Here is a 24,531-nt window from a genome sequence, read left to right on the forward strand (position 1 = left end):
CATTAGAGTTAATAAGACGATTTTGTTTTCTTTGCTAATCGATAGTCGTCACCTCAGTGAAGTCAATGCAAATCAGCTGTCGCGTAATGGCATTATGTATTGAACGGTTTAGTAACTGTACAGTTTATAAACAATTAGTACAGAGGCAGGCTTTATCCAGGACGTGTCGTCGGCCATAACCGATCGAAGCCACTTCACTGTTTGTTTCAAAGCACACACGGTCAGTGGGTTTCAAACGTGACATCGCTTCTGCATACCCTGGTTCGTCTTCGAGACTCAATATGCGGATATCCATCGGCAGTTGAAAACCACTGATCCAAAGCAGTTATTATTGAATTCCTATTGCCGCCACAAACACAAACACGGCACGTATTGACAATTGCGTCGATTTACTGCCTGCCGCGGAACGACAACCGCGACTTTACCTGCGGTACAAATTGCATGTCCGCGCCACTTCATTCGGACCCCCAGAAACCACTCACCAGCCTAATGTTACACTTTTACTCTGTACGTTTTGGATTTCCGCCTCTGCATATGCATCGCGTGTTTGTGGCGAGTTCCTCTCGTGTGCTCTCGTTCAACACACTCCCACACACGATTTATTAAGAGTTTTTCACGTGCCTGTGTAATTATGGTCGCACGGTGTGCATACAACAGCAATGTCGACACATTTCCCCTCATCGGGCGATGCTTAATCTTACCTTAGTTCCGAAAACGGTGAACCAGAAATATCTCTCAGGACACAGAAGCAGCGCAGCTATGGAGGTCTTGCATCCGGTCAACAGCAGTCAGCAGTTGCTGGTCAGCACGGAGGATATCTGCTTTAGATTCGAGCGATCGCCAAAGTAAGCTGAAATGATGTAGATAAGAATTTATGAATTAAGATATCATTTGAGACACAGCGGTAGAAGTAGATTTTGTCAATTTAAACCATGTTTCATGTTAAGCAGTCCTGCTTTTTCAGCCTATGTGGATAGAAAACTTCCAATCATGTGTAAAAAAATATGAGTACTTAAAACAGGGGTGCTAAAAGTTTTTGAATGCCGGGCCAAATTTGAAGCAAACATGAGCTTGCGGGCCAAATGTAAAAATTGTTTATTTGAAAAAATACTTTATTTCAATATATTATACCGAAAGAAACAACGACAGGGGATTTTTTTTCTAAATTTCATGTTTTTTTTTCTTTGTACAAATATTTGATAACAAAAAAATACTCTTTCTAAACAGTTTTACTCGAAAAAGCTTCCAATCAATTGGTTCCAACTTATTAATCAACAAAAAATAGCAAAAAATATTATGTGTAAGCTTTTAATTGCAATATTAGAGCCAAGCATTAAATCACTCAACACATTATGTTTGTAAGAATTTTAAAGGCCAAGGTCTAGTCAAGGTGGTTGAACATTTTATGTATAAAAACAATCATATTTTTACAAAAGTAATGACATTGAAAATTAAATTCACTTGTTTTTTCAACGTCTCTTTTAAACTTAAAAAACATTTAACACGGACTCTGAAAAATTATGGAGTTTAAATAACTTTTAAGGATTTTTTATCAATTCTTCCTCCAATTTCAATAAAATTTCAACATTTTTCTGTCTGCCTGAATCAGATGTTTTGCACTCAGATTCATAGCTAATTGTCATTAATTCAAATCCCGAGGTAGCTTAAAGGAGCAAAATAAGATTGAGGAGTAGTCCTTAAAAAATGGTGCGTAATGATTTTTGAATTAATATGGATAACCAATACTTTTGCTATCTTTACAATTTCTACTTAAGTCAAATTAGCATTCTGTTAAAACGCTCAACCAAACTACAACATATTTGTTTTGTGCAATCGAAATCAAATATGGATAAACCTTTATTTTTATATTTAAAACATTTAAAAAGGTTCATGAAAAAAGCTTGAATTTTTTTTAAGAATTTCAAATAACTTTACAGATTGGTCAAAGGGCCATTTTACGTTTTCACTCAAAGTGGGCCCGCGGGCCACAAAATACCACCTCGCGGGCTACATTTGGCCCGCCTGCCATATTTTGGTCACCCCTGACTTAAAATGTTTCATCAGCAGCAATTTACACCAATTGATGCATTTGATTTCAGGTACGTCTGGATATTTTAGAGAAACAAACAGGAAATAGGTATAATCTTTTCAAGGCCGAAAGTTATAACATTCAATTCAATTCAATTCGGTTTTATTGGTGAATAATCATGATACAATGAGTTATTTTGAAGTGCATAACAGAGTTTTGGAGTTCCTTTCAGCTGTGTGTTGCATCATAATCCATTTTGGAACAATTATTTCTTTAACTAAGGCACTATCAAGAGTAAGAAAAAAATAAAAAAAACTTACAGAGAAAATAAAAAAAAAACTTACAGACAGTTATAACATAGTTCGACATTTTTATTCAGTGAAAAGGTATTATAGATTTGGGCTCCCTGAATATGCTCCAATCAACTGATTTCAATTCTAGAGTTTTTTTTAAAAGGTCCTATAAACTATTGCCTTTCATTTGTTTATAGGTCCTATTAAAAAAAAAACTCTGGAATTTGAGATAATTCCCAGACAATAAATAAAATTGTAAAATTTATACATAAATGCTACAGAATCATGTTTGACAACCATGCGCACCCTCCTATAAGCAACCATGCACACCCCCTTATTTTTGCTACAGATAAACGTGGGGGCACATGGTTGCTCAATATAATTCTAAAACATTTTATAGCAATCTTATTAATTGGCAGAAAATCCACTGAAATTCAATTCTGTTGATTGGACCATGTTCAGGAAGCTCAAATCTACCATACGTTTACGAAACTGAAGCGTTTAATGACATCAACTTCAAAAATGTCGAGTTGTGTAATCATTGATGATAATAAACTATTTAAAACATCATCAGTGTACTTCGTTGAATATGCATAGACGCACAGGAAAGAAATGTTGCAAAATGTGTCATCCTGGACTTTTTTTGCTCTATATACGAAAAAACTTGACTTCTCTTGATTTATGTTCTACTTATTTTATATTAAGTATTTTTATTTGCATTTAAATTGTTTTGTTTAAGTTTGTTTTGTGGTTTATTATATTATTATTATCTTATACCTATTTCTTGTTTTCCATGTTTTTTTTTTATAAAACTTTTGTTTTCCCGCTATCCTCCACTACCCAATTTTTTTTCGAAGAATTCTTTTTTCCCGTGTTTAGATGGTCATTTTGAGCAACATTTGTTCTACGAAAAACTTTACTTCTCCTGTTTTTATATTTTTCTTGTTTCATTTTTATTATTTAAATTTTCGTATTTCTTGTTGAGATTATGTTTGTTTCTGATAGTATTTGGCTTATTTACCACCTCCTATCATTACCTTTTGAATATCCAGTTTTTTCATGTTTTTATAGTCACTTTTTAAATTTGCTACCATAGAACGATACCATTATCATTAAAATTGTATTGCTCAAAAGCATAGTCTGGTACACTACAAAAATTACTGCATACTTTATTTCACATAATATCGAGGAGATGTTAGTAAGAAACACATTCAAATTTGACCAAAGAAAAAAATACATTTTTTAAACATTGGCAAAGTCACATGAAACAAGTCTAACTTCTAAACAGTTAATTTTTTTTAAATTTAAGAGTTCCAATGCTTTTTAAAGATCAAAAATTGATTTAAAAATGTATTTTGACGAACTTTTAGATCGAAGCCCGTGTAAAGGCGGGGTTGGGTTGTGGAGTGTTAAAAAAAACTTTTCAGCACTGTTATTTTAGACGATTTCATCACTGTAGAATGACAGAAAAGAATAAGTATTTTAAAAACAGAGTTGCAAAATAATAATAATAATGGGAGATCAAACATGCTAATAGTATATGCCTCAATTTGCATATTTTCTGCACGAGTCGTACATTTGTCCAAAGAGGATAACCGAAATGGATAAATAGATTTTCACAAAATATTTTTTAATTGGTATTTTTTCGATTTCGATGAAATATTGTCCCATGCCAAAAGAAGCAATTTATCATATTTTAAAAACATGCAAAAAAAAATAAAAGCAAAATCAAATTTGCAATTGAAAAGTATTTTGCCGAATTTTTTGATAAAGTGCAAAAAAAATAACCAGCCATCCAGACACTTCAATAAAAAGGCAAAGAAATTTTTTTTGTCCTCTGATTTTTCAGACCGTTTTTGAAAGGGAGAAAAATAAAATAATTGGGAAATATTTGCATATCCTAAAAACTTTCGGAAATTTTAACGCTTTCTGTTTTTTTATATACTACTTCGATTTTCAATGTTTACAAATTCAACTATTGTAAAATTTTGTGAAGAGATGTGAAAATTCCACAAGAGTTTAATTTTTAAACATTGAAAATCAAACCAATAGTTTCCGAGATATCGTTAGTTGAAATTTACAGGTAAATTAGGCGACACTTAGAAAAACTTATTTTCATCTTTTCGAATTATGTATGTGTTTGGCTGTGGATCAGTTATTGTGTAATCTTCAAAGCCTCAGAGAGATAATCGTTTTCATCGCTTGAATGTTGTTTGCGTCCAAAATAAATGTTGAATTCAAAAATAGTATCAAAAATATTACTTTAAAAAAAAAAAGTGTTGAAAAGTTGAATTTTTCTGTTACGTTCGTATCTGCAATCAATTTCTTTTTTTTTACTTTTTGTCAATTTTTAAACCACAAATTATAAAAAGACACTTTAAAAAATCATGCTTACACACATATTTTGCAATCTTTTAGAAGTATAATTATCAGGAGTGTAATTGTAAAGCATTGTGTAATACTATTTCATGATTTTGTTTAAACTTGGCTTGACATTTGTTTCCCCCCCCCCCCCCCTTCGAATTAAATTGTTTTTTCCCTACTTCGAATTAAATTTGTAAATCCCTAAAGTTTCCAATATTTATTTTTACTCAAAATAATAATCCTTGAAATGATTTGGTCTAGGTAAAATTCAAAATATTGAGTAAAGCAATCTAAAACACAAACTTTTGTTGATTGATTTCGGTGGTTTTTTAGTTACCTTTAGTAGCTCAAATTTCTATAATAAATCATGTGGGATCTTTCTATTAAACCATGCGTCTCCATGTGTTAAAAGGGATATTCAGTGGAGGCGCTTGGTTTCTTAGGATGATTCCATTTCATTTTTACTTGAAATGAGCTATAAGTTTTAGGAGGGATATGAACTTTTAAAAATTGAATTGTATCAATTCTAATAGCTTCGGGGCGCAACAAACAGCAGTTACTAACACTGATTAAATTTAGAAAACGATTTCGAGCCAGCTAAACCGAATTTAGAATCCGTAAACGGTAGTAGAAAGAAATTACAGCCAAACGAAAACTAGGGGAACAGCATTTAACTTCATCGGGCACTTCATATTAGCTTTTTACATTTTCAACTTAAATCATGTTATAAACAGCTCATTAGGAAGTGAGCAAGCAGGTTTCCGTCAAAAGTTTGGCAAAATAATTTGTTTTAAAAGTGAGAAACAGCAATTTGAATTGAAAAAGGATCGAATCCTTGACCTGGCAAACTTTTCCCCCAATTTAGTAAAATATGTTTTTTTTTTGCGATGAATCTCAAATACAACTTTACACTCATTTTCTGCACAAGTAGACACCGTGGTGATTCATAGTCAGTTATCATGACGGCTTTAAATTTGTAAAAAGAAAACTCTCTTTCCATCTCTAATACTTGTTGAAACCGCAGCTTCGGTCAAACAATAGTCCCATTGTAAGATCAAAGGCCGTCCAATTCGGCCCCGAATTTTCAAGGTCTACCCTCAGCAGAGTGCAGTGTGTGAAGATCAACCAGTTCCACGGTGTTGTTCGTTTCCGCTGGGGGACAGTGTTTCGTTTGAGTCATAATTATGACGGTCCCGTCCGGCCTTGCCGACCCCAAGAAGTCGGTGAAATATGTCCACTTGTCGAGGTAAGCAAGTTTTTTCTCTGAGACCACGTGGTCAGCGAATAACTGAAGTTGACATTGAAATTGTCTGCCCAAAAAAGAAAGAAAGAAAGATGACTAGGCCAAAGTTTCAGTCGGTTTAAGGTTGCAGTTGCAATTTTTTTTTGTCGCGTGCTGATACCGCGACAGGCCTGCCTCAAGACCTCCAACGGGGCAGAGTTGTAAGCGGCTTGCCGACCCAAGAAGAAGTCTGTCTGCTGTACAGCTGATGGCTGACCAAACTTCGTTCCGATCGGTGGGAAGAAGCGAGGTTGAGGTCACCAAGACACTGGGGCTATCATAATTGAAGCCATCAAAAATACACTTGTTTAATCGTTGCTCTTTAATTGACGAGTAAATGGCCGTACTTAGGCTCGCTATCAGCGTCAACAGAGTAGTACGAATCGTCCACACTGGCAGTGCTGGTGGTGGTGGCGATTGTTCCTACTGTTGCTCTTGCTGTAATCATCGCCGAGTACAATACACTTCCCGGCGCTTTACGTCCACCGTGCCAAGGAAAGTTGTTTACCCACGGGCCTCGATTCCGGACGGACGAGATTTACATGAAGCTGCGATTTAAAAAAAACGGTTATCAACAACGTACTAAGACACCCTTCTTTTCTTGTTTGTTTCGATTTTACAGAAATCCCAGCTGGTGGAGACGCAGAACGGCACTGGAGAAGGCGCTCACGCTCATCAGCATCGTGTGCGGAATCGCCGTCGTGGCCCTGCTCGTCTCGCTGCTGTCGGTGCTGCTCAGCGATCGGATACAGGAACGTAAGTATTGTAAAAAACCTAACTCTCCTGAAAAAAAACTAGAACCTAGATCCTTGGTGTTCGGAGTGTTAAAAAATTGTAAAAAAAATGGACAAGATATTTTACATTTAGAAATAGTAGTTTATGCAACAATTTCAAAAAGATGATTTTTTCAGCACATGTCGTAAATTCAACCAACAAGGTATACCGAGTTGGATAAATACGATGAGTGCTGAAAAAACAAGTTCCGGAATTGCACATTTAATTGCAATTCCGGAAAACATCAAAACAGCATCGTGCTGTAATGGTTAACTTTTCAGCACTGAAATTATGCTGAAATAGTAGTTTATACAAAAAGTTGCAAAAAGCAGATTTTTCAGCACTAGTCGTACATATCCAACGAGGTTCACCGAGTTGGATAAATACGACGAGTGCTGAAAAAATCAAGTTTTGCAACGAGTTCCATACAACATTTTTTGCAATTCCGAAAACACCCTTTAAGTGGAATCATAAGTCAAATGGTCATAAAAAAAATCAAAAAAATGTCGAAAAGTATAACTTTTCGAAACAAGTGCTGAAAAGTTCAACTTTTCAGCATCCATTTATTTCAGTGCTGAAAAGTAGGACTTTTCAGCATTTATTTTAAAAGTGTTACTATCCGATTCTGTTATTTTTGGTTCAGCAAAATATGCTTTTTCATCGTTCAAGAATGACAGGAAAAGTAAGTAGTTTCACGACAGAATTGCTAAAAGTGCTTTCAGTACTGTTATATTTGGCGATGAGCGTTTAGGAACTCAAAACATACATAAGCAAAATCAAATTTCTTTCTATAATGTTATGTTAGGGGGAGAGGGGGTAATATGCACCCCCTGCTTTTCTCGGTATTTGGAAGAATTTTCCGGGAAAAAATCATAGAAATTGGAAGCTTAACATTGCTAAACCATGCTGGAAAAATTTGAGCATCGTAGTATAAAAACAGCTTAAGTTATTTGCAAAACTTTAAAATGTTGTGTTTTCATCTAATTTTCATTGAACTTTCATTATGAGTTTTGGACAATTTAAAAAGCATTTATTCATATTGTTTGTGTTGAGGTATATAGTTTTTGCCAAAATCTTCATTATTCTGTAGATAGATGAGTCCAAAAACATCAAAAAATGCATTTTTAATTAAATTTTCTGCAAAAAGCGTGGTCGGAGCAAAATGCACCGCTGTGAAGCTCCTTTGTAAAAACAGCGGTGTCATCTAGTGGTGACTAGTGAAAACTGCTTTTACCCGGTGCATTTTGCCCCATGTTGTGGTGCATTTTGCCCCGTTGTTGCGGTGCATATTGCCCCGCATGGTTGTTTGAAATGAATCAAAAATGTTTTTAGAAATTTGATATTTTCGATTTTGAGGTTTTTTAAGACTTTTTTCACATGGATGACGAAGAATAATGAATGAATAATGAATGACAGTTTTCCCTTAGGGGGTGCATATTACCCCCTCTCCCCCTGCTAAATTTTACTAATTTAGGGAACTTTACTGTTTATTTCACGGTTTGTTGAAATTGATTTAAAAAAATTGTCGTTTTTTGATTTAAAAGTTGTCGTATTCGATAAAATGTGTTTAATTTAAAGCGTTGTTTTTCGTTGATTAATTTGAGAACATTTTAATGACTTGGTTGGCATGGCATGGCATGGTTCACGATCAGGGTATTTTAGAACATCTAACTTTAAAGAAATGTTTTTTGGAAACTAAGTGAACTAATCTCATAAACCCATTCAACCCATAATACTTCCAAAAAATCACATTTTGACACGTTGGCTCAATCTGGTCAACATTTCTGTAAAGTACTTTTCGATTGCAATTTTTATTTGACATTTACAAATTTTGTTAAAAAAAACACTACTTTTTTCCACTGTTTACAAAAAAAAATATTTTTTTTTTGTTTTTTTTTTTTTTTTTGTTAAATTGGCAGCAACGTCGAATGATTTTTTTGCAATTCCACTGTGAAACTGTCAACTTTTCCTGTCCTTCTGGAGAAACGAAACGGCCTACTTTTCCCTACCAAAAATAACAGAATGGAGAATTAATACCTGAAATTAAGCACTGAAATGGGTGCTGAAAAGTTGAACTTTTCAACACTAGGATCGAAAAGTAACATTTTTCAATATTTTTTTTTTGTTTTGAATGATGAATTTACTAAACACATGAATTTATGACATAAAATTCGATTAAAGAAGCGTTTTTTCGGAATTGTAAAAAATGTTGTAAGCAACTCGTTGCAAAACTTGATTTTTTCAGCACGAGTTGTACATTTATCCAACGAGGTTTACCGCAACTTGTTGCATAAACTACTATTATGAACTTGTGCCAAAGCTCAATAGTTGGCAATTTTTGTCATCAAAAACATTTCCAAAAAAGAGAATTCATAAACAATATTTTGCTGAATTAATTGTTTTGTGTGCAAAGTGGAATTGAAAAAAATGGAAATTTTTGGAATGCTTTTTTTCTGAGAAGTATTTTAATAGTTTTTTTTGTAGGACAGGCTGCTAAAATTGTATGGACGAACTAATGGTGTAACATTAAACGTCTTCTTTAGAAATAGAAAAAGTTCAAAGAAAGTTTCCCTAAAATCAAAAATTAATCTAATCTAATCTAATCTAACACAGACGCAGCCAGTCCGATGAAAGCATGCTGGTCTTGTGATTAGATTACGCCCCAAGCACTTTTCTTGTCAATATTAATAATTTCAGTACATCCGAGAACACCCGAAAATGTTTTACAAAAATTAAAGCGGCCAGCCCTACTGCGTTGTGTTTACCGTAGAGAGGATTCTGTGAACGGACCACATTTCGCAGAATCAACAAAGGTGGAAGGATGCGCAGACAAAAAAAATCAAAAATTATTTAAAAAAAATATTTCAAAAAAACATACAAATTAATCGCATTTTGATTTAAGAGCGAGTTTTTTACCAGTGTGTAACAGGGCGTATCGAGGTGCTCTGATTCGGATGAAACTTTCAACCTTTGTTCGTCTATACATGAGATAAACTCATGCCAAATATAAGCCCTCTACGACAAAGGAAAGTGGGGTAAAACGGGCATTGAAGTTTGAGGTCAAAAAAACATAAAAAAAAATTAAAATTTCTCGCATTTTCGCAATACTTCATCAATTTCAACTCTCTTAGTTGCATTCGAAAGGTCTTTTGAAGCCCTTCAAAATGTGCCATAAAAATTCGAGATTGGATTGAATTTTTCTCATAGCTTTTGCAAATTGGATATTTTTTTATAAAACCCCAATAACAATATCTTTTTGAACAACTTCCAGCACCCATTCTCCCAAAGGTCAAAAGTTAGGTAATTACATGGACTACAAGCCTAAGGAATTTACTTTTTGGCCAATCGCAGTTTGTCTCATACTTTTACAATTTTTCTATAACGATCTTTCTACCCCGTTAACTTTTGCCCTGTAGGCCTACAAGACGGCACTCAATGTTGACATATTCGAAATCTTCAGAAAATTCTACGTAAGTTTAAAGTGTTGGAGTAGTAAATATGATAGAACAAACTGCCATTTACAATTATTTAAATTTTTAAGGAGCTGGTAACACTGCAGCCACCAACAGCAAGTGTTTTGGTGCTCCGCGGATATCGTTCGTTTTCACGGTTAAAGTGTAACAAATTACCCGCGAGTTAACTTCCCCGCGATGGGAAAGAACGGTCGTGGCCGTGGCAACTCGAGTTCACTTCGGGGACGCGGCCAAAATGGTTCTTTACACCGCACCAAGAAGTCCTCCTCGCCCGACCCAAGACGCCCCAGCATCGTACTTACGGCGGCAGTTGATTCGAGTAAGTCAACTTCGAGCGTCACCGTTCCGAGCTCGATCGTGACCAGGCAGATGGCCAACCGGAACAAGCAGCAGCAGCAATCTGGAGGTGGTCAATCCACCAGCAACCCGGGAACTTCCACGTTGACAATTCCAACCTCAAACGATTTCGAGCTATTGTCCGACAACGATGACGACGATGAAGGAGACGATGATAAACAATCGTCAACTAACACACCAATACCAGTGCAAGGTAAAACCACGCCGAAGCTAAAGCGTAACCCACCCATCAGTGTTCTCGACCTTCCTGCTGCAAAAATTGATAAAGTTTTGATGGATGGTGATTGCGAATTTGCGATGCGAATTCTCAGAACGTCGGTCAAGGTTTACACCTTTGGTCGACCAATGTTTGAGAAATCGATGGAAGCGTTGGCGAAAGCTGGCATTCCTTACTACACGCACGAGCCGGCTGACCAATCGGCAGTCAAAGTAGTGCTGAGCGGGTACAACATACCAAGCACGCCGGAGGAGCTCAAAAAGTCCCTCAAAGAGCAAAACGTTAACCCTCGAGAGGCCAAGGTGCTCTCGCGCAAGAAAACAGTCACAGGGAATCATTTCCTGTGGCTGTTGTACTTCGACCGGGGATCGGTGAAAATCCAAGATCTCCGCAAAGTGAAGGCTGTTGAAGGTTTTCTGGTCGGGTGGAGGTACTTCACCAAGCGGCCGACTGACGCAGCACAATGCCACCGGTGTCAACGCTTCGGACACGGGTCCCGGTTTTGTACCTTGGCGCCAAAATGCGTCAAGTGTGGTGACGCTCACCTCACGGCGAGCTGTGCGCTTCCCCGGAAGGAGTTCCTGGACAAGGATAAGACCGCTGAGCAGCAGAAGGAAAAAGTAAAGTGTGCGAACTGCGATGGCAACCACACGGCAAACTACCGCGGGTGCACCGCGCGGAAGACGTACCTTGAGGCGCTGGAGAAGCGGAAAACCCCAGCGACGCATCAGCCTCCTAGGACTTCGACTGGTCGTCCCTCGACCGGTAACCCGAACCCGCCAGGATTTAGCCGCACTTACGCCAGCGTGGCGGCCAACGGAAACGGTCCGGCTCCGGACAACACGAGTGATGGTGGCCTCTTCACCCTCACAGAATTTCTCTCGCTGGCGAGGGATATGTTTAGCCGTCTCAGTTCCTGCCAATCTAAGCTTGAGCAGTTCTGTGCGCTGCAAGAGCTGATGGCGAAGTACCTGGGGACTGCCTAGGTCTGAAAACCACGATGTGAACTAGCTTTTCGACGTCAGAATAAATCTGACATTTATCCCTCTGTGATATAGCTTTAAGTTTCTCTTCCCTCTATCCACCTATTAGCAATTTTAGCAGTTTTTTTGTAATTAATTTTTTCTGCTTTCGTTAAATCTCACCAAGTATAACAAATTAATTTAATCCAATGATTACTGATAATGCTGTAGCTGCAAGGATCTCCATAACTCTACACTAGTTTATAAGTTAAAACAAAATGTATTATGCTTAGTACAAGAAATAAACATGAATTGAATTGAATTAAATTTTTAAGTACAAGTCGGTAAAATTCATAAAGCTTTTCAATCCAAATGCCGAGAAAATACAAACTTTTGCATGAAAAACTTTAAAAATTAACCACCGTTAATTTTTAATTTAATCTTTGTCTTACAAATACGACAAAAATGGGAAACCGATCAAAATGCATTTCTTCCAAATTCAGGTCACAATAAGAAGATTACCGTATTGATTATTGCGGAGAAAGTTACCCCACAAAAATAAGAAAAACACATTAAGTTTATCCCAGCCTCACGCCGCTCGAAATTCGCAGCAAAATTTATTCAACCATCGCCAAATCCTTTCTCCTTTCGCACCTCGTTTATTATTATTTATTTTCTTGCAGCGGACAACAACGGTTCATCGCAGTCACCGCTGGCCCTAACCGGTTCCTCCCGGCGGGGCAAAAAACTCTTCTCAGGCGACGTCAAGGGGTCCGACAATCTGTGCCTCACGCCAGGATGCATCCACTCCGGTTGGTGATCATTTTCAACGTTTTATTAATCGCTCGGATTTTAACGACTTTTTTATGTATTTGTCTTTGATAGCGTCCAAGGCGCTGGACCAGATGGACACCAGCGTGGAACCGTGCGACGACTTCTACAACTACGCCTGCGGCAAGTTCGTCCAGGAGACCAACATCCCGGACGAGAAGGTGTCGGTGAACACGTTCTCGGTGATCGGTGACCGGCTGCAGGAGCAGCTGCGCTCCCTGGTCAGTGAGGAGATTGGCGAGAACGAGGGAACCCCGTTCAAGCTGGCCAAGAACCTGTTCAAGCTGTGCATGAACAAGAGTGAGTAGAGTTGTAGAAGCGCTCCAAAGACTTTGTTTTATCTATGGTTTGAAACGGTTTCCGCAGCCCGCATCGAGGAGAAAGGCATCCAGCCGCTGCTGGACATTTTGGACCGTCTCGGAGGATGGCCGGTGCTGAAGGGCGACTCGTGGAACCAGGACTCTTCGTGGACCTGGGTCAAGTCGGTCAAGGATTTCCGCGAGCAGGGTTACAGCACGGATTACTTCTTTGACTTTTCCGTTGGAACCGACCTGAAAAACTCCACCCGTCGGATCATTGATGTAAGGTTTAGTGCGATCAGCGTCGGTTTTTATCAACTCACACGTAATTGGTAAAAGTAGGGAGTACTGTTTTGGGATTCAACCATCCGACGACTTTCCAGAGTTACAACAGAGGTCGTTAGATTTTTACCCGGGATTATACTTGCATTTCTTTAGTTAGTCCCCGAAGTTCAGACCTGTACGTCTACTGCCGAAACCATCGCAAAAAATGTGTCGGTTTTCGACCCCGGAAAATACTCGCAGGACTTCACTGTACATGGTAAATAACCTTCTTGTTATTTTGGAATGTTCTGGATCATCCAAGGACTCTCTGGAGTTTAGTTCTGTGTATATACCGCCCTAACAAGCAAGAGGTCGTCGGCTTTTGACTGCGAATCTTGCCCGCATAACCTTAGTGAGTTATGTGAACTACATTGTTGGTGTTTCGGTAATCTATTGGTTATCCTAGCATTCTTTGAAGTTAATATATGTGTGTCTACCGCCGTAACAAGGTAACGGATCTTGCTCGCATAACTTCAGTGAGTAAGGTATTCTACCGTTGTGACTATTGCACTCGATCGTAATATTTTGATCGTAATTACTCGACTCACGATTTAGATTTCTCGATAGTAAGATTTCGATCTACCGTCAACCAATCTCGATCTACCATCGACAAATTACTGTCGACTCTCTGGCTGTCGATCTTCTCGATATCAATATTACTCCAGCTGTCAATAAAGTTTTGATTTTTCATTCTATAATTTGATAACTCCCGCTCTCGGCGGTTCCTTCAATATCGACAACGAGAGATTCCACTGTATTTTGTAAAATTATAAAATTCGAAAGAAAACACAATAATAATCGCCGAGCTATCGTGGCCGTGAGGTTACGGGTTTCACCTTATAAGCGGAAGGTGATGGGTTCGATTCCTGTCTGGCTCGGCAAAGTCAGATCCCTTAAAAGAGTAAATATGATCACTGGGAATACTAACCGGTAGGTTTCGACTAGCGGCATGCTGTCGTTTCCAATCCAGAGGTCTTGATTTCGATTCTCGTATCGGGATGATGAAGTTTAAAAAAAAGTTTTTATAAAATAAGGCCGTTTTACAAATGGAAATTAAAAAAAATTAAAATGAAAAAAAGTGATTTTAAAAATACTTGTAGTTTTGTGTTATTTATGTGCTTGTTTTTTAAATATTTTTTTATTTTTGAAAAAGTTTTTTGGTTTGTTTTATTAAATTGGAGCGGTTGTTACGGTATGTCCACGCATCTATACTCCCTTGTAGATTCTGTGAAATGTGATTCTTCCTGCGAATCCTCTATTAATGCGGTAAACACAACACTGCAGGGCTGGCCGCTTTTATTTTTGTAATACATTTTCGGGTGTTCTCAGATGTAGGTGCTACAGTTATTAATAATGACAAGAAAAATGATTTTTTATTGTTTTTTTGTGTATTTTTTTTATATTTTTGAATTATAAAAATTACAGTTTTATGATAAAAAAAATGTTTTTTGCTGTTTTTTTTATTTTTTTATATTTTTTCTTTTACTTTTTAGTATTTTTTTATTTATTTTTTTAAATTTGATAAATTTGAAAATAAATGATTTATTTACTATTTGTAAAGTATATTTTAGTTTTTGTAAACTACTTTCGTGCTACGAAGGGCCTGTATGGTCCCCTGTATGGTCCTTGAATTCAAATTTATATGTAAAGTGTCGTTACAAGGTAAAGGTTGTAGGATTTCGAACCCAGATCAGACTGCCATTGCTACAGTAGCCAAATTGCTGTGAGAGTTGATATAGAATGATCCTCAGTGGTATTAAACTAACGCATATTCGCTCCACAGACCGACCAAGCTGCGCTGGGAATCAGCCGTGAATATCTAGTCAAGGGCTTCGACAGCCCCATCGTGTCCGCGTACTACAGCTACATGGTGGACATGGCCGTGCTGCTGGGTGCCGACGAGGAACGCGCCAAGCGTGAGCTGAAGGATTCGCTCAACTTTGAGATTGCCCTGGCCAACATCTCGCTCCCGAACGAGAAGCGCCGTAACGCCACTGCCCTGTACAACCCGATGAGCGTGAAGGACTTCCAGCACAAGTACCCGTACACCAACTGGGTCGAGTACTTTAACGTGATCCTCAAGGACACCGGAATCGCGATCGATGAGAATGAGGTTATTATTGTGAGCGTGCCGGCGTTCATGGAACAGCTGGGTCCGCTGCTGCAGAACACGCCGAAGCGAACCATGGCCAATTACGTGATGTGGCGCATCAGCGGATTTTCGTCCTTTTTCCTGACCGAAAAGCTGCGCAAACGACAGCTGCAGTACAGCACGGCACTGAGCGGCAAGCAAGAGCAGGAACCTCGCTGGAAGGAATGCGTCGACATCACCTCGGGCAGTCTGCCGATCTCGGTCGGTTCGCTGTACATCCGCAAGTACTTCCGCGAGGAGTCCAAGCGTGCCGCCCTGGACATGGTCAACGACATCAAGGCGGTGTTTGTGGGCATCCTGAAGAAGGTCGACTGGATGGACGAAATTACGCGCAAGTCGGCGCTCGAGAAGGTCGACTCGATGGTAACGCACATTGGCTATCCGGACGAGCTGATGGACAACACCAAGATCGCCGAGTACTACAAGGATCTGCAGTTCAAGCCGGAAGATAACTACCTGAACACGATCCTGTACATGAACCAGTTCGGAACTACGAAGGCGTTCAAAAAGCTGCGCCAACCGGTCAACAAGACCGACTGGATCACCCACTCCAGACCAGCGGTCGTCAACGCGTTCTACTCCTCGATTGAGAACAGTATTCGTAAGTTTTGATCGATAACTCGTTCATTTTGGTGTTATACTAAACATCGCCCCTTTTACTTCTAGAATTCCCCGCCGGTATCCTCCAGGGTCAGTTCTTCTCGTACGAGCGGCCAAAGTACATGAACTACGGCGCAATCGGATTCGTCATTGGGCACGAGATCACCCACGGCTTCGATGACCAGGGCCGACAGTTTGACAAGAACGGAAACCTCGTTGACTGGTGGCAAGAGGACACCAAGACGGCCTACCTGGAAAAGGCCCGCTGCATCATCGAGCAGTACGGCAACTTCACCGAACCCAACGTTAAGCTGAACCTCAACGGAATCAACACCCAGGGCGAAAACATTGCCGACAACGGTGGCATCAAGGAGGCGTACTACGCGTACAGAAAGTGGGCCGAAAAGAACGGCCCCGAGCCACGGCTGCCCGGTCTCGATCTTAGTCCCGAGCAAATGTTCTGGCTGTCCGCCGCCCAAACCTGGTGCTCGGTGTACCGGCCGGAAACGATGAAGATGCGCATCACGACCGGCGTTCACTCGCCCGGCCAGTTCCGAGTGCTCGGACCGATGAGCAACATGGTGGAGTTTGCGAAAGATTTCAACTGCCCGGCCGGCTCGCCCATGAACCCAACGCAAAAGTGTGAAGTCTGGTAGAGCCCCAACTTCCCCTTTCACAAACACAAACAAAAAGCGAGACTATCCCCGTGCTTATTCTGTTAGTTTTTGTCTGTTTCCGTTTCAACTATTGTCGTCCCCGTTGTTTTTTTTTTCACACGCGTGATACTAGTAGAAACTCTCAGTCATTTACTTGTTACAAGTACTTATAACTTCTACTAAAAGAGGGTTCGATACTTCCTGCGGAAAAAAAATGACTTTCTTACTTAAGAAAAACTACTTAAAAACCCCCCGAGAAAAAGAAACACAAAAAAAACATAATTTATTCCTACTGAATATGGCAACTGATTTAAAAGTTGGGCTAAAATAAAAAATAAAAAATCATTAATGACAAAAAAACAAACACATTCAAGTTAAAAATAAACGTTTGTGAGTAGTAGGTAGAGATGTGCTGACTTCTTCATTGTTGGAGAAATTTTCGGGACAGCAGCAGCCGCAGCAGCGCTGCAACGTTAATCAACATACAAAAATCACACTACAAAATAATCTGCACTCTGTCGTACATATGAATGTTGCGAGTTATGCGCGCAGCGGCGATCATCGATGTCATAATTTTATGGTACATTAGCCATAGAAAACATAAACAAAAACCCACATTGTTTGTATTTTTGTATAAGCGTAATGTTTTAATATGATAGTGTCATACAAACAATAAACAAATATTTTCTATTAACTCGGTTGTGCTTTGTTGTCATCATTGCCTATATCACGAATCCCGTTCTACATATTTATTCTAGTTGAATCAAGTTAGGTAATGGCTCCTTCCGACAATAACCTTCAAAAACTCCGAAAAAATCCATAAAATTGTACAACTAATCCACATCCAGTCTACGCCGTTACAGCATAATGTCCACTGCCTTGATGCTCCATCCTCAATCCCCGGCTTTGATTCTAACTGCTAATAAAAAGGAAAATCATAGATGAGAAAAGGTCAATGCGGATGGAGAGCAAATCGAGCCCCTCACAAATAGTGGTATGCAGTAGTGCGAAAAAAACAAATAAAAAAATAATTAAATTTGCAGAAAGACAAGATGAAAAATTAAGAGATAGTATGTCAATGCGGATGGATCGATGATCCCTTCACAACAAAAAATGAAAAGAAAATCAGAAATAAGAAACAGTCATTACGGATGGAGAACGAATTGAGCTCAGCATCCCCTTCAAAAAGACTTGTAGAAAAGGCGTTGAAAATGTTAAATACAAGAAAGTCAATGCGGATGGAGAGCAAACTGTAGATTGAAAAATTCTCAACGCACTACCTCATTTTTTTTTATTAAACAGTAATGCAAAAAGGGAATTCCTCACCAGGTTTGAACAACACGATCCAGAACCGCCGGGTTGTAACGGAGAAGTCGAAAAAAAATCCACGCCGTCCCAAAACTCAATCCGCACCATTGAAAAAATCGCGACAGACATACAAAGTTTAATAATAATTTAAATTTTTCAATCTCAGAACGCATATTCTTGATTAGCCGAAAATTATATGGACATTTTTTTTTTAGTTTCAACATTTAGAAATTAAGATCTTAAAACTAAATCAAATCTAAATTTAAAACAAATACATAAAATATATTTTTTTTAAGATTTAAAAAACAATCCAAATCTTGAGATCTGAAAAATTAAAATACAGTTCGTACTCGATGATCCTCACCAGTGTTGCAAATGAGTGATAGAAAAGCTGTCAATTGATTATCTCTGCACCAAAAATATCCGTGAGTATAGCGGCTGTCACTATAGCTTGTGAGATCTCTTCTTGTGTCTCGTAATTCCCAGCGATATCATTCTCTCTCTATCACTCCTCCCCTTTTCCTCGACTATGCGCTCTCACCGTTGAGTCTCTCAATCTCTCCGAAAACTGCAATGAGAGAACGCGAGCGAGATGGCTATTAGAAGCCGATCACGCATGACGTCCCATAAAACTGCGCTTGCAGAAATTGGTTTTGTGTCGGCTTTTATGGTTAAACGCTGTGAGGGTTGAATAATCGTTCAAGCGGGAATGACAGAGAAAAGGAAAATGTCAATCGCGAGTGTGTAAACACGAAAACGTGTTCGGCTATGTTCGGCACTCAGAGTTTCAATAAGGAGAGAAAAGCAGTTGTATTTGAGGCATGAATATTCAGGCGGGATAATTATAGTTGCTGAGAGCTGATATTTTGATATTTTAACAACCCTGATCCTCACCAAAGGGTATCTCAGAAAAAATCGAAGCACGACATTTTCATTATTTTTGTTGTAGCTGTTGCTAGGCTACAGTGAAAGACAGTTTGTTGAGTAACTGTGGTTTATTACGTCCGACTTGTTGGGTGGCCGGGAACGAACTGTGCTGGGAGTGCTGGTAGTTAGCATGGCCTACTACATCTCCCCCTTTAGGAGATTTGGCGGACGGCCAATCTTCCTGCTACTGAACTGCTTCACCGGTGGACCAGTTTCCGGTTGTAGCCGTTTCCGATCGTCTCGCGGCGGCCAAGCCAGGTGTGGTCCGCGATCGATGTATGACGGCTCGAGATGATTCTTCAACCAGGCGATGTTTGTGGAATGATCTGTGACCGCTTTTCCTCCTTCGGCGAGATTTTTGAGACCTCTTGCAGCCGTTGAAGAGATGCGATGCTTGAAATACGTTGAGAGCTTCCGGAAAGTCCGCTGGGCAACCAACCAAGGATGAGGATCCAGATGCCCGGCGTTGGCGCAGGAACTGGTGTCGGCAAGCTTGATGGCGTCGCTCGATGCCGGCGACGGACGATGATCGGGTCCGGGAACACTGTCGGAGGGCTCCGTGCGGGGATCGTCGTAGGTTGGACTTGAGACGGCCAGATCGACGCGTTGATCCGAAGCGACAACGGCGTCGTTGTCTTGCGGATTGTGTGTGCGAGCGCTGTGTCCAAGCGGTTCCGAGGATGCTTCCAGATTCTTGGCACGCAGAACTGTCTTGCAGCGTCCAAGCGATTCGTGGTGTTGATCCGGATTCATGGCACACAGCGTGGTGTCGGAAGCAGTATCCAGCTGCAGCGGTTCTGGTGTACCGTTGAGCGCAATGCGGATGTGCTTCTTCTTCTGCTTCAGGTCCGTCTGCACGACCTGCTTGAGGTTGGCCACACGGTTGCATTCTTCCGTAGCGTGGTTTTCCGGTGCGCTAGACACAGAGATGTGTGCTTCGTCCTGGGGCTCGTTGTTGGCAGGTTCGGAACTTGGCGAAACTTGATGTTTCTCCAACATCAGGTTCTGCTTTGCAAGGAGCGCGTCCAGCCTGAGGATAACTTGCCGAAGATCCACGTCAGACATTTTCCTGGGGGGCTTGAGTTGACTTCGAGAAAGTTCCAGGAAAATTTTCTTCTCCTCGTCGCCAAATGTTGTAGCTGTTGCTAAGCTACAGTGAAAGACAGTTTGTTGAGTAACTGTGGTTTATTACGTCCGACTTGTTGGGTGGCCGGGAACGAACTGTGCTGGGCTGGGAGTGCTGGTAGTTAGCATGGCCTACTACAATTTTCTTCTCAGAAATTTTCTTGCATGAAAAATTACTCCAATGTTATCAGATTTTCTTTGGTGACAAAACTGGTTTAAGAATTTAAGAATTTTGCATTTTTTCATTTTGTAAAAAGTCCAGAATATAAGAGTTCTATAGTTCTTATTTTAAGGCCCAAAATATATTTATTTAATTTTTTAATAATTCTCATGTTTGTTTTTAATCTTTTTTTTATTTTTTTTTATTTTGATTTTTTAATTTTTAATTTCTTTAATTTTGAATTTTTTGAATTTTTAATTTAAAAAAATTGTGGAGTTTTGAATTTCAGATTTTTTAAATTAAAAAATTAAAAAATTCGAATTTTTAAAAATTTTAAATCTTAATTTTAAGATTTTTTAATCCAATGAAAATAAAAAATGTTTTGATTTTTTTTTATCTCTGAAATTTAGAATTTTGATTGATTTTTTTCCCCCCCAAGAATGTTAAAATTTGGAGAAAAAAATTCTACGGGTGAAATTCCATTCTATATCTCCGGAAAAAGTTTGAAATATGATTCACAAGATTAAAAATTGAAAGGATCCAGTATGAAATGAACACTGAATAAAATTATAAAACATTACTCAAAATTCAAAAGAAATTAAATGTTTAGAGTCGGTAAGCAGATGTTGAAAAATGAGTTGAGTGTAGTAATAAATTTATTTAAGAAATTCTCAACAATACATTTAAAAAAAGTCTCTTCATTATTTTAATTCGCACAAAATCCGCGCCTGAGCAAAATTAGCTAGCAAATCCGCGCCTTCCCTAACAATCCTGGAACCGCCACAGAGAGGCATAAATCCATTCTTCATCTCGATCATAATTCGGTCGCAGCCGACCCGGGAGGATCCAATATTTCAGCTAGCAACTTCTTCCAGTTATGTTACTAGCTTAGGACGCAAATCAATGCTCTACGAATCCAAGTCTACCTAAATATTCGAAAATCTGTATCTTGGGAAGTTATTTTTCGGATCGATTTGGTGTCTTTGGCAAAGTTTTAGGTCTTGTATCAATATGATAAGGACGCTAAAAACATCAACTTTTTCTTTATTCTTTTCTGGCAGCACTTGCTGCTGCTGCAGAAAAGATTTTTTTAGATTGGCGTCAGGACGCTCATGCGACCAAGCAAGCTGATGGTGCTCCCAGAAGAGAGTGAAGAAAAAGTTGAAGTTTTCAGCGGCGGTGATATAAATTCTGTAACATTCTTAATAGTTGACGAACTCTTCGGCAAAGTTGTTCCCTAGAACACAAACTGTGAGCTCGTGAAGTTTTTTAAAGGTAGCGATCTCCAATGTAACATTAATCAGATGTTAGGTTTTTTTTTACGATCCGTCGACATTTTCCAAGGGATTTTCTCAATCGTTTTCCAAAACTTGAAACACCTACGCATTTATATATTAATTAATTGGTTTTAATATTTTGATAACTTTTCAATCTAAATCTAATTTCATTTCCCCAATCTATACATTCGTCGATTTTTTCTTTCTCCAGATACATGTACACAAAACGAACGCTAGTGCAGATAATAAACGTGCACGAATCGCACTGTAGAATGCCTATTTTGAACACATTCGAGTTCACCGTTAATGCAAAATGATGCTAAATGCATTAAACATGGTTGTTCATGGGCCTGGTACAAACCGAAAGCAAGTCGTCGTCCGCGGCGCCCGTTCCAAGAAGTTTAATATAAATTTCCCTGAGGCGAACGGTCACGATGGCGCCACTCTCAAATAATAAAATAAAAGCGGAAATCCGTTCCAATCAAACCACGCCCACGCGGGCCCGGGAGGCATGGACACCTCGTGAAAACAATAACAATCTCAGTCGGGTCCTACCTTTCTGGGTTTCTCCCGCGACGGCAGGTTCGCTGAATTTGCTCTCTCTCTCTTACACACTAACGATGCTCTTAGTTCTGCTGCGGCAGGAAGCCCTTGCCGCCGGTGATGGATTTGTGGTCGAGCTTTTCCTGCTCCGACAGCCAGGCCATCTTTTGCTTGTGTTGCCGCACGGACGCCTCGCACCGGTCCAGCACCATCTGCTCGGTGAGGACGCCCGCCTCGGACGAGTAGCAGGCCGCCTGCCAGGACACGCCCAGCTTGGAGATCTCGCGCCCGGACATGCCCTCGCACAGCTTGGCCATCCGGCTGCAGACGGCGCTGTAGTCCCACTGTTCGACCTTGAAGCGTTTCTTTCCCTCGGCGGCCGGCTGCAGCACAAACTTGTCAAAGTACAGCCGGATTAACCGTTCGCGTTCCTCCAGTCCGGGCAGCGTAAACTCGACCATCTCGTCCAGCCGATCGTTGATGGCGTAATCGAACTGTTCGGGCGTGTTGGAGGCGAGCACCAGCATGAAGCGCGGGTTCTGCTCGCCGGTGCGGTACAGGAAGGCGTTCAGGGCGGATCGCATGTCTTCGGAGATTTGCTCGGACGAGCGTTTGCGCAGGAAGGCGTCCGCTTCATCGATGAACAGGAGCAGCCCGCGGCGGCTCGTGTTGGCCCAATCGAACACCTTGTGCAGGGCAGTGACGGCATCCCGTCCCATCGGGCCAACGTCACCGCCGGTCATGATTGCGTAATCCATGCCGGAGTGAGATGCGAGCTTCTTCGCGAACATGGTCTTACCGGTTCCGGGCGGTCCGTGCATCAGAATGTTCCGGTACAGACCCTTGTTGTTCTTGGTGTTTTTCGTAGCGATGGCAATGTCTCGCAGACGTTCCTCCAACTTCGGCTGCAGAACAACACCTTGCAGGGCATCGGTGGGTTTGGGCTTGAGCCGTTTGAGCGTGTCGATCGGGTGGCGAACGGCTTCCAGGAGTGAAAACCGCGATGTTTCGTTCACCAGCGATGGTTTGCCGATTCTAGCTTCGACAAACCGGGAGGCAACGCCGGTGGCACCCTTGGCCGAGTACACTCCCAGCGCCAGCAGCGACAATCCACCAACAGTCGTAGCGACCTTGTTCCAGTCCGTCAACAGCGCGGTGGCTCCTTGACCCAGCACGGATCCAGCGGTTTTAATGCTCTCCATAACGGTAACTCGATTCTCTTCCGCCTTCAGTCGAATCTGCTCCAGCGTCAAGTCCCGGTTCTCGCGATCAACCTTCGCCTTGGCCCGCAGCTCGGCCTCCAGCAGCTTCATCTTGTTCTTCTCGCGCAGCTCCATTTCATGCTCAACCGTCTTCCGACGCATCGCTTCCTGTTTCGCTACACTTTCCTCCTGCTTCCGGAGGTTCTCCTCCTGAACTCGCTGCTGCTGGGCCAACTGCTCCTCGTATCGCTTCCTCGCCAGCTGATCCTGGTACTGGGCACGCTGCTGCTGCTGTTTCGTCTCCTCGGCCAACGTCTTACGGCGCTCCTCGTGGTCAACGCGCTTCTGTTCCACCTTGGACTGCTCGATGTGAGCCTCGTACTCCTTAACCTTGGCCATGTACTCCTGCTGGCGGGTCCCTTCCTGCAGCTTGGACAACTCCAACGCTTCGCGGGCATGCTCTAAAAAAACCAAAAAAGAACCCATTCAACAAAACCCCAACTCCAAGATTACGCAATCATATCGTCATACTCGACCGTTCCAACGTCCTCGCCGCTTCCGCAGCGCGTTCCAGCGCCGAAGAATCGAACCGATACGCCTCCATCGCTTTCCGCTCAGCCTTGGTCAGGTTCTGGTCGCCGGCCGCTTGGCCAGCCGAGGCCGGCGAACCTGCAGCATCACCACCTTCCCCACCGGGAGGCGGCGGACCGCCCTGGGGCACCTGGCTCTTGTAACCGAACAGCCACGACATTGGAACGACACTGCTTGTGTGCGATTGCCTGCTTGCTAGTGAATGTGGACCGGATTACAAACGGAGAAACACGGGAAATAACACGGAATGCAGGAATCTCGGCTCTGAATATCGCTCCCGGTCAAGGCCGCACGACCGCACCACCACGATGTTTGCGCAAAAGTTTTTAAGTGATGTGACAGTTGCTGCGGGGAGAACTGTCAATCTTGCTTTAGATCACTTTCGGGATGTTTTCGAAATGAACGCCAAATGATTTTTTGTGTAATGAATGAATGCACACGCTCATTTCAAATAACTCCTTTCTACGTATTTTATTCACACGCTCAGCAGCCGATCGCAGTTTTTTAGGGTTCGCAAAATCGAGTTTGATTCAACCATCTCAACTTTTGACATGAGTTCTTTTGTTTACATAATCATTTTTTTTTTTTACTAATTTGTTTCATGTTCTGGAATTCAGCGTGAGCGCTGTTGGAAAGGAGAGCAGGTAAGACAAGTTGCGCTTTCTTTTCGTGTCCCTCCTCAGGGCCAATACGCACATCCCACGAAAACCGGTCAAGAAATGGCTTATTACAAAGCAGCAGAACCAAGGAGAGGGAACGCTTTCTTGGGGCTTTTATTTACCCAC

The 24,531-nt window shown here is 40.8% G+C and overlaps 2 protein-coding genes across 8 annotated transcripts in view; one reads left to right on the forward strand and one right to left on the reverse strand.

Moving 5' to 3' along the window:
- Window positions 1-17,307, forward strand: part of LOC120413802 (neprilysin-2) — a 45,305-nt gene extending 27,998 nt beyond the window's left edge. For 3 of the 6 annotated variants that reach the window (XM_039574757.2, XM_039574759.2, XM_039574758.2), the window contains exons 3-8: window positions 6,591-6,724; window positions 12,435-12,563; window positions 12,637-12,882; window positions 12,949-13,163; window positions 14,989-15,958; window positions 16,024-17,307. In XM_039574757.2, the coding sequence (XP_039430691.1) occupies window positions 6,591-6,724; window positions 12,435-12,563; window positions 12,637-12,882; window positions 12,949-13,163; window positions 14,989-15,958; window positions 16,024-16,613 (2,284 nt within the window). In that variant the 3' untranslated portion in view covers window positions 16,614-17,307. Of the gene's footprint in view, window positions 1-706; window positions 846-5,757; window positions 5,933-6,590; window positions 6,725-12,434; window positions 12,564-12,636; window positions 12,883-12,948; window positions 13,164-14,988; window positions 15,959-16,023 lie in introns of those variants that run through there. The other 3 variants (XM_039574752.2, XM_052709349.1, XM_039574756.2) reach the window with 3 other exon arrangements.
- Window positions 714-24,053, reverse strand: LOC120413803 (ATPase family AAA domain-containing protein 3A homolog). Of its 2 annotated transcripts, XR_005604979.2 has the most exons (3): window positions 23,687-24,053; window positions 21,966-23,616; window positions 714-850 (listed from the first exon to the last, which is right to left on the reverse strand). XR_005604979.2 is itself a non-coding variant. In XM_039574760.2 (2 exons), exons 1-2 carry the CDS (start codon window positions 23,904-23,906, stop codon window positions 22,037-22,039), a joined length of 1,800 nt encoding a protein of 599 aa, XP_039430694.1. In that variant the 5' UTR covers window positions 23,907-24,053; the 3' UTR covers window positions 21,520-22,036. The 2 variants fall into 2 exon arrangements, 1 of the variants encoding a protein (XP_039430694.1); XM_039574760.2 differs by lacking the exon at window positions 714-850 and having other exon boundaries at window positions 21,520-23,616.
- Window positions 24,054-24,531: the final 478 nt, after the last annotated feature.

Source organism: Culex pipiens, chromosome 3 (genome assembly GCF_016801865.2).
Source record: "Culex pipiens pallens isolate TS chromosome 3, TS_CPP_V2, whole genome shotgun sequence".
NCBI lineage: Eukaryota > Metazoa > Arthropoda > Insecta > Diptera > Culicidae > Culex > Culex pipiens.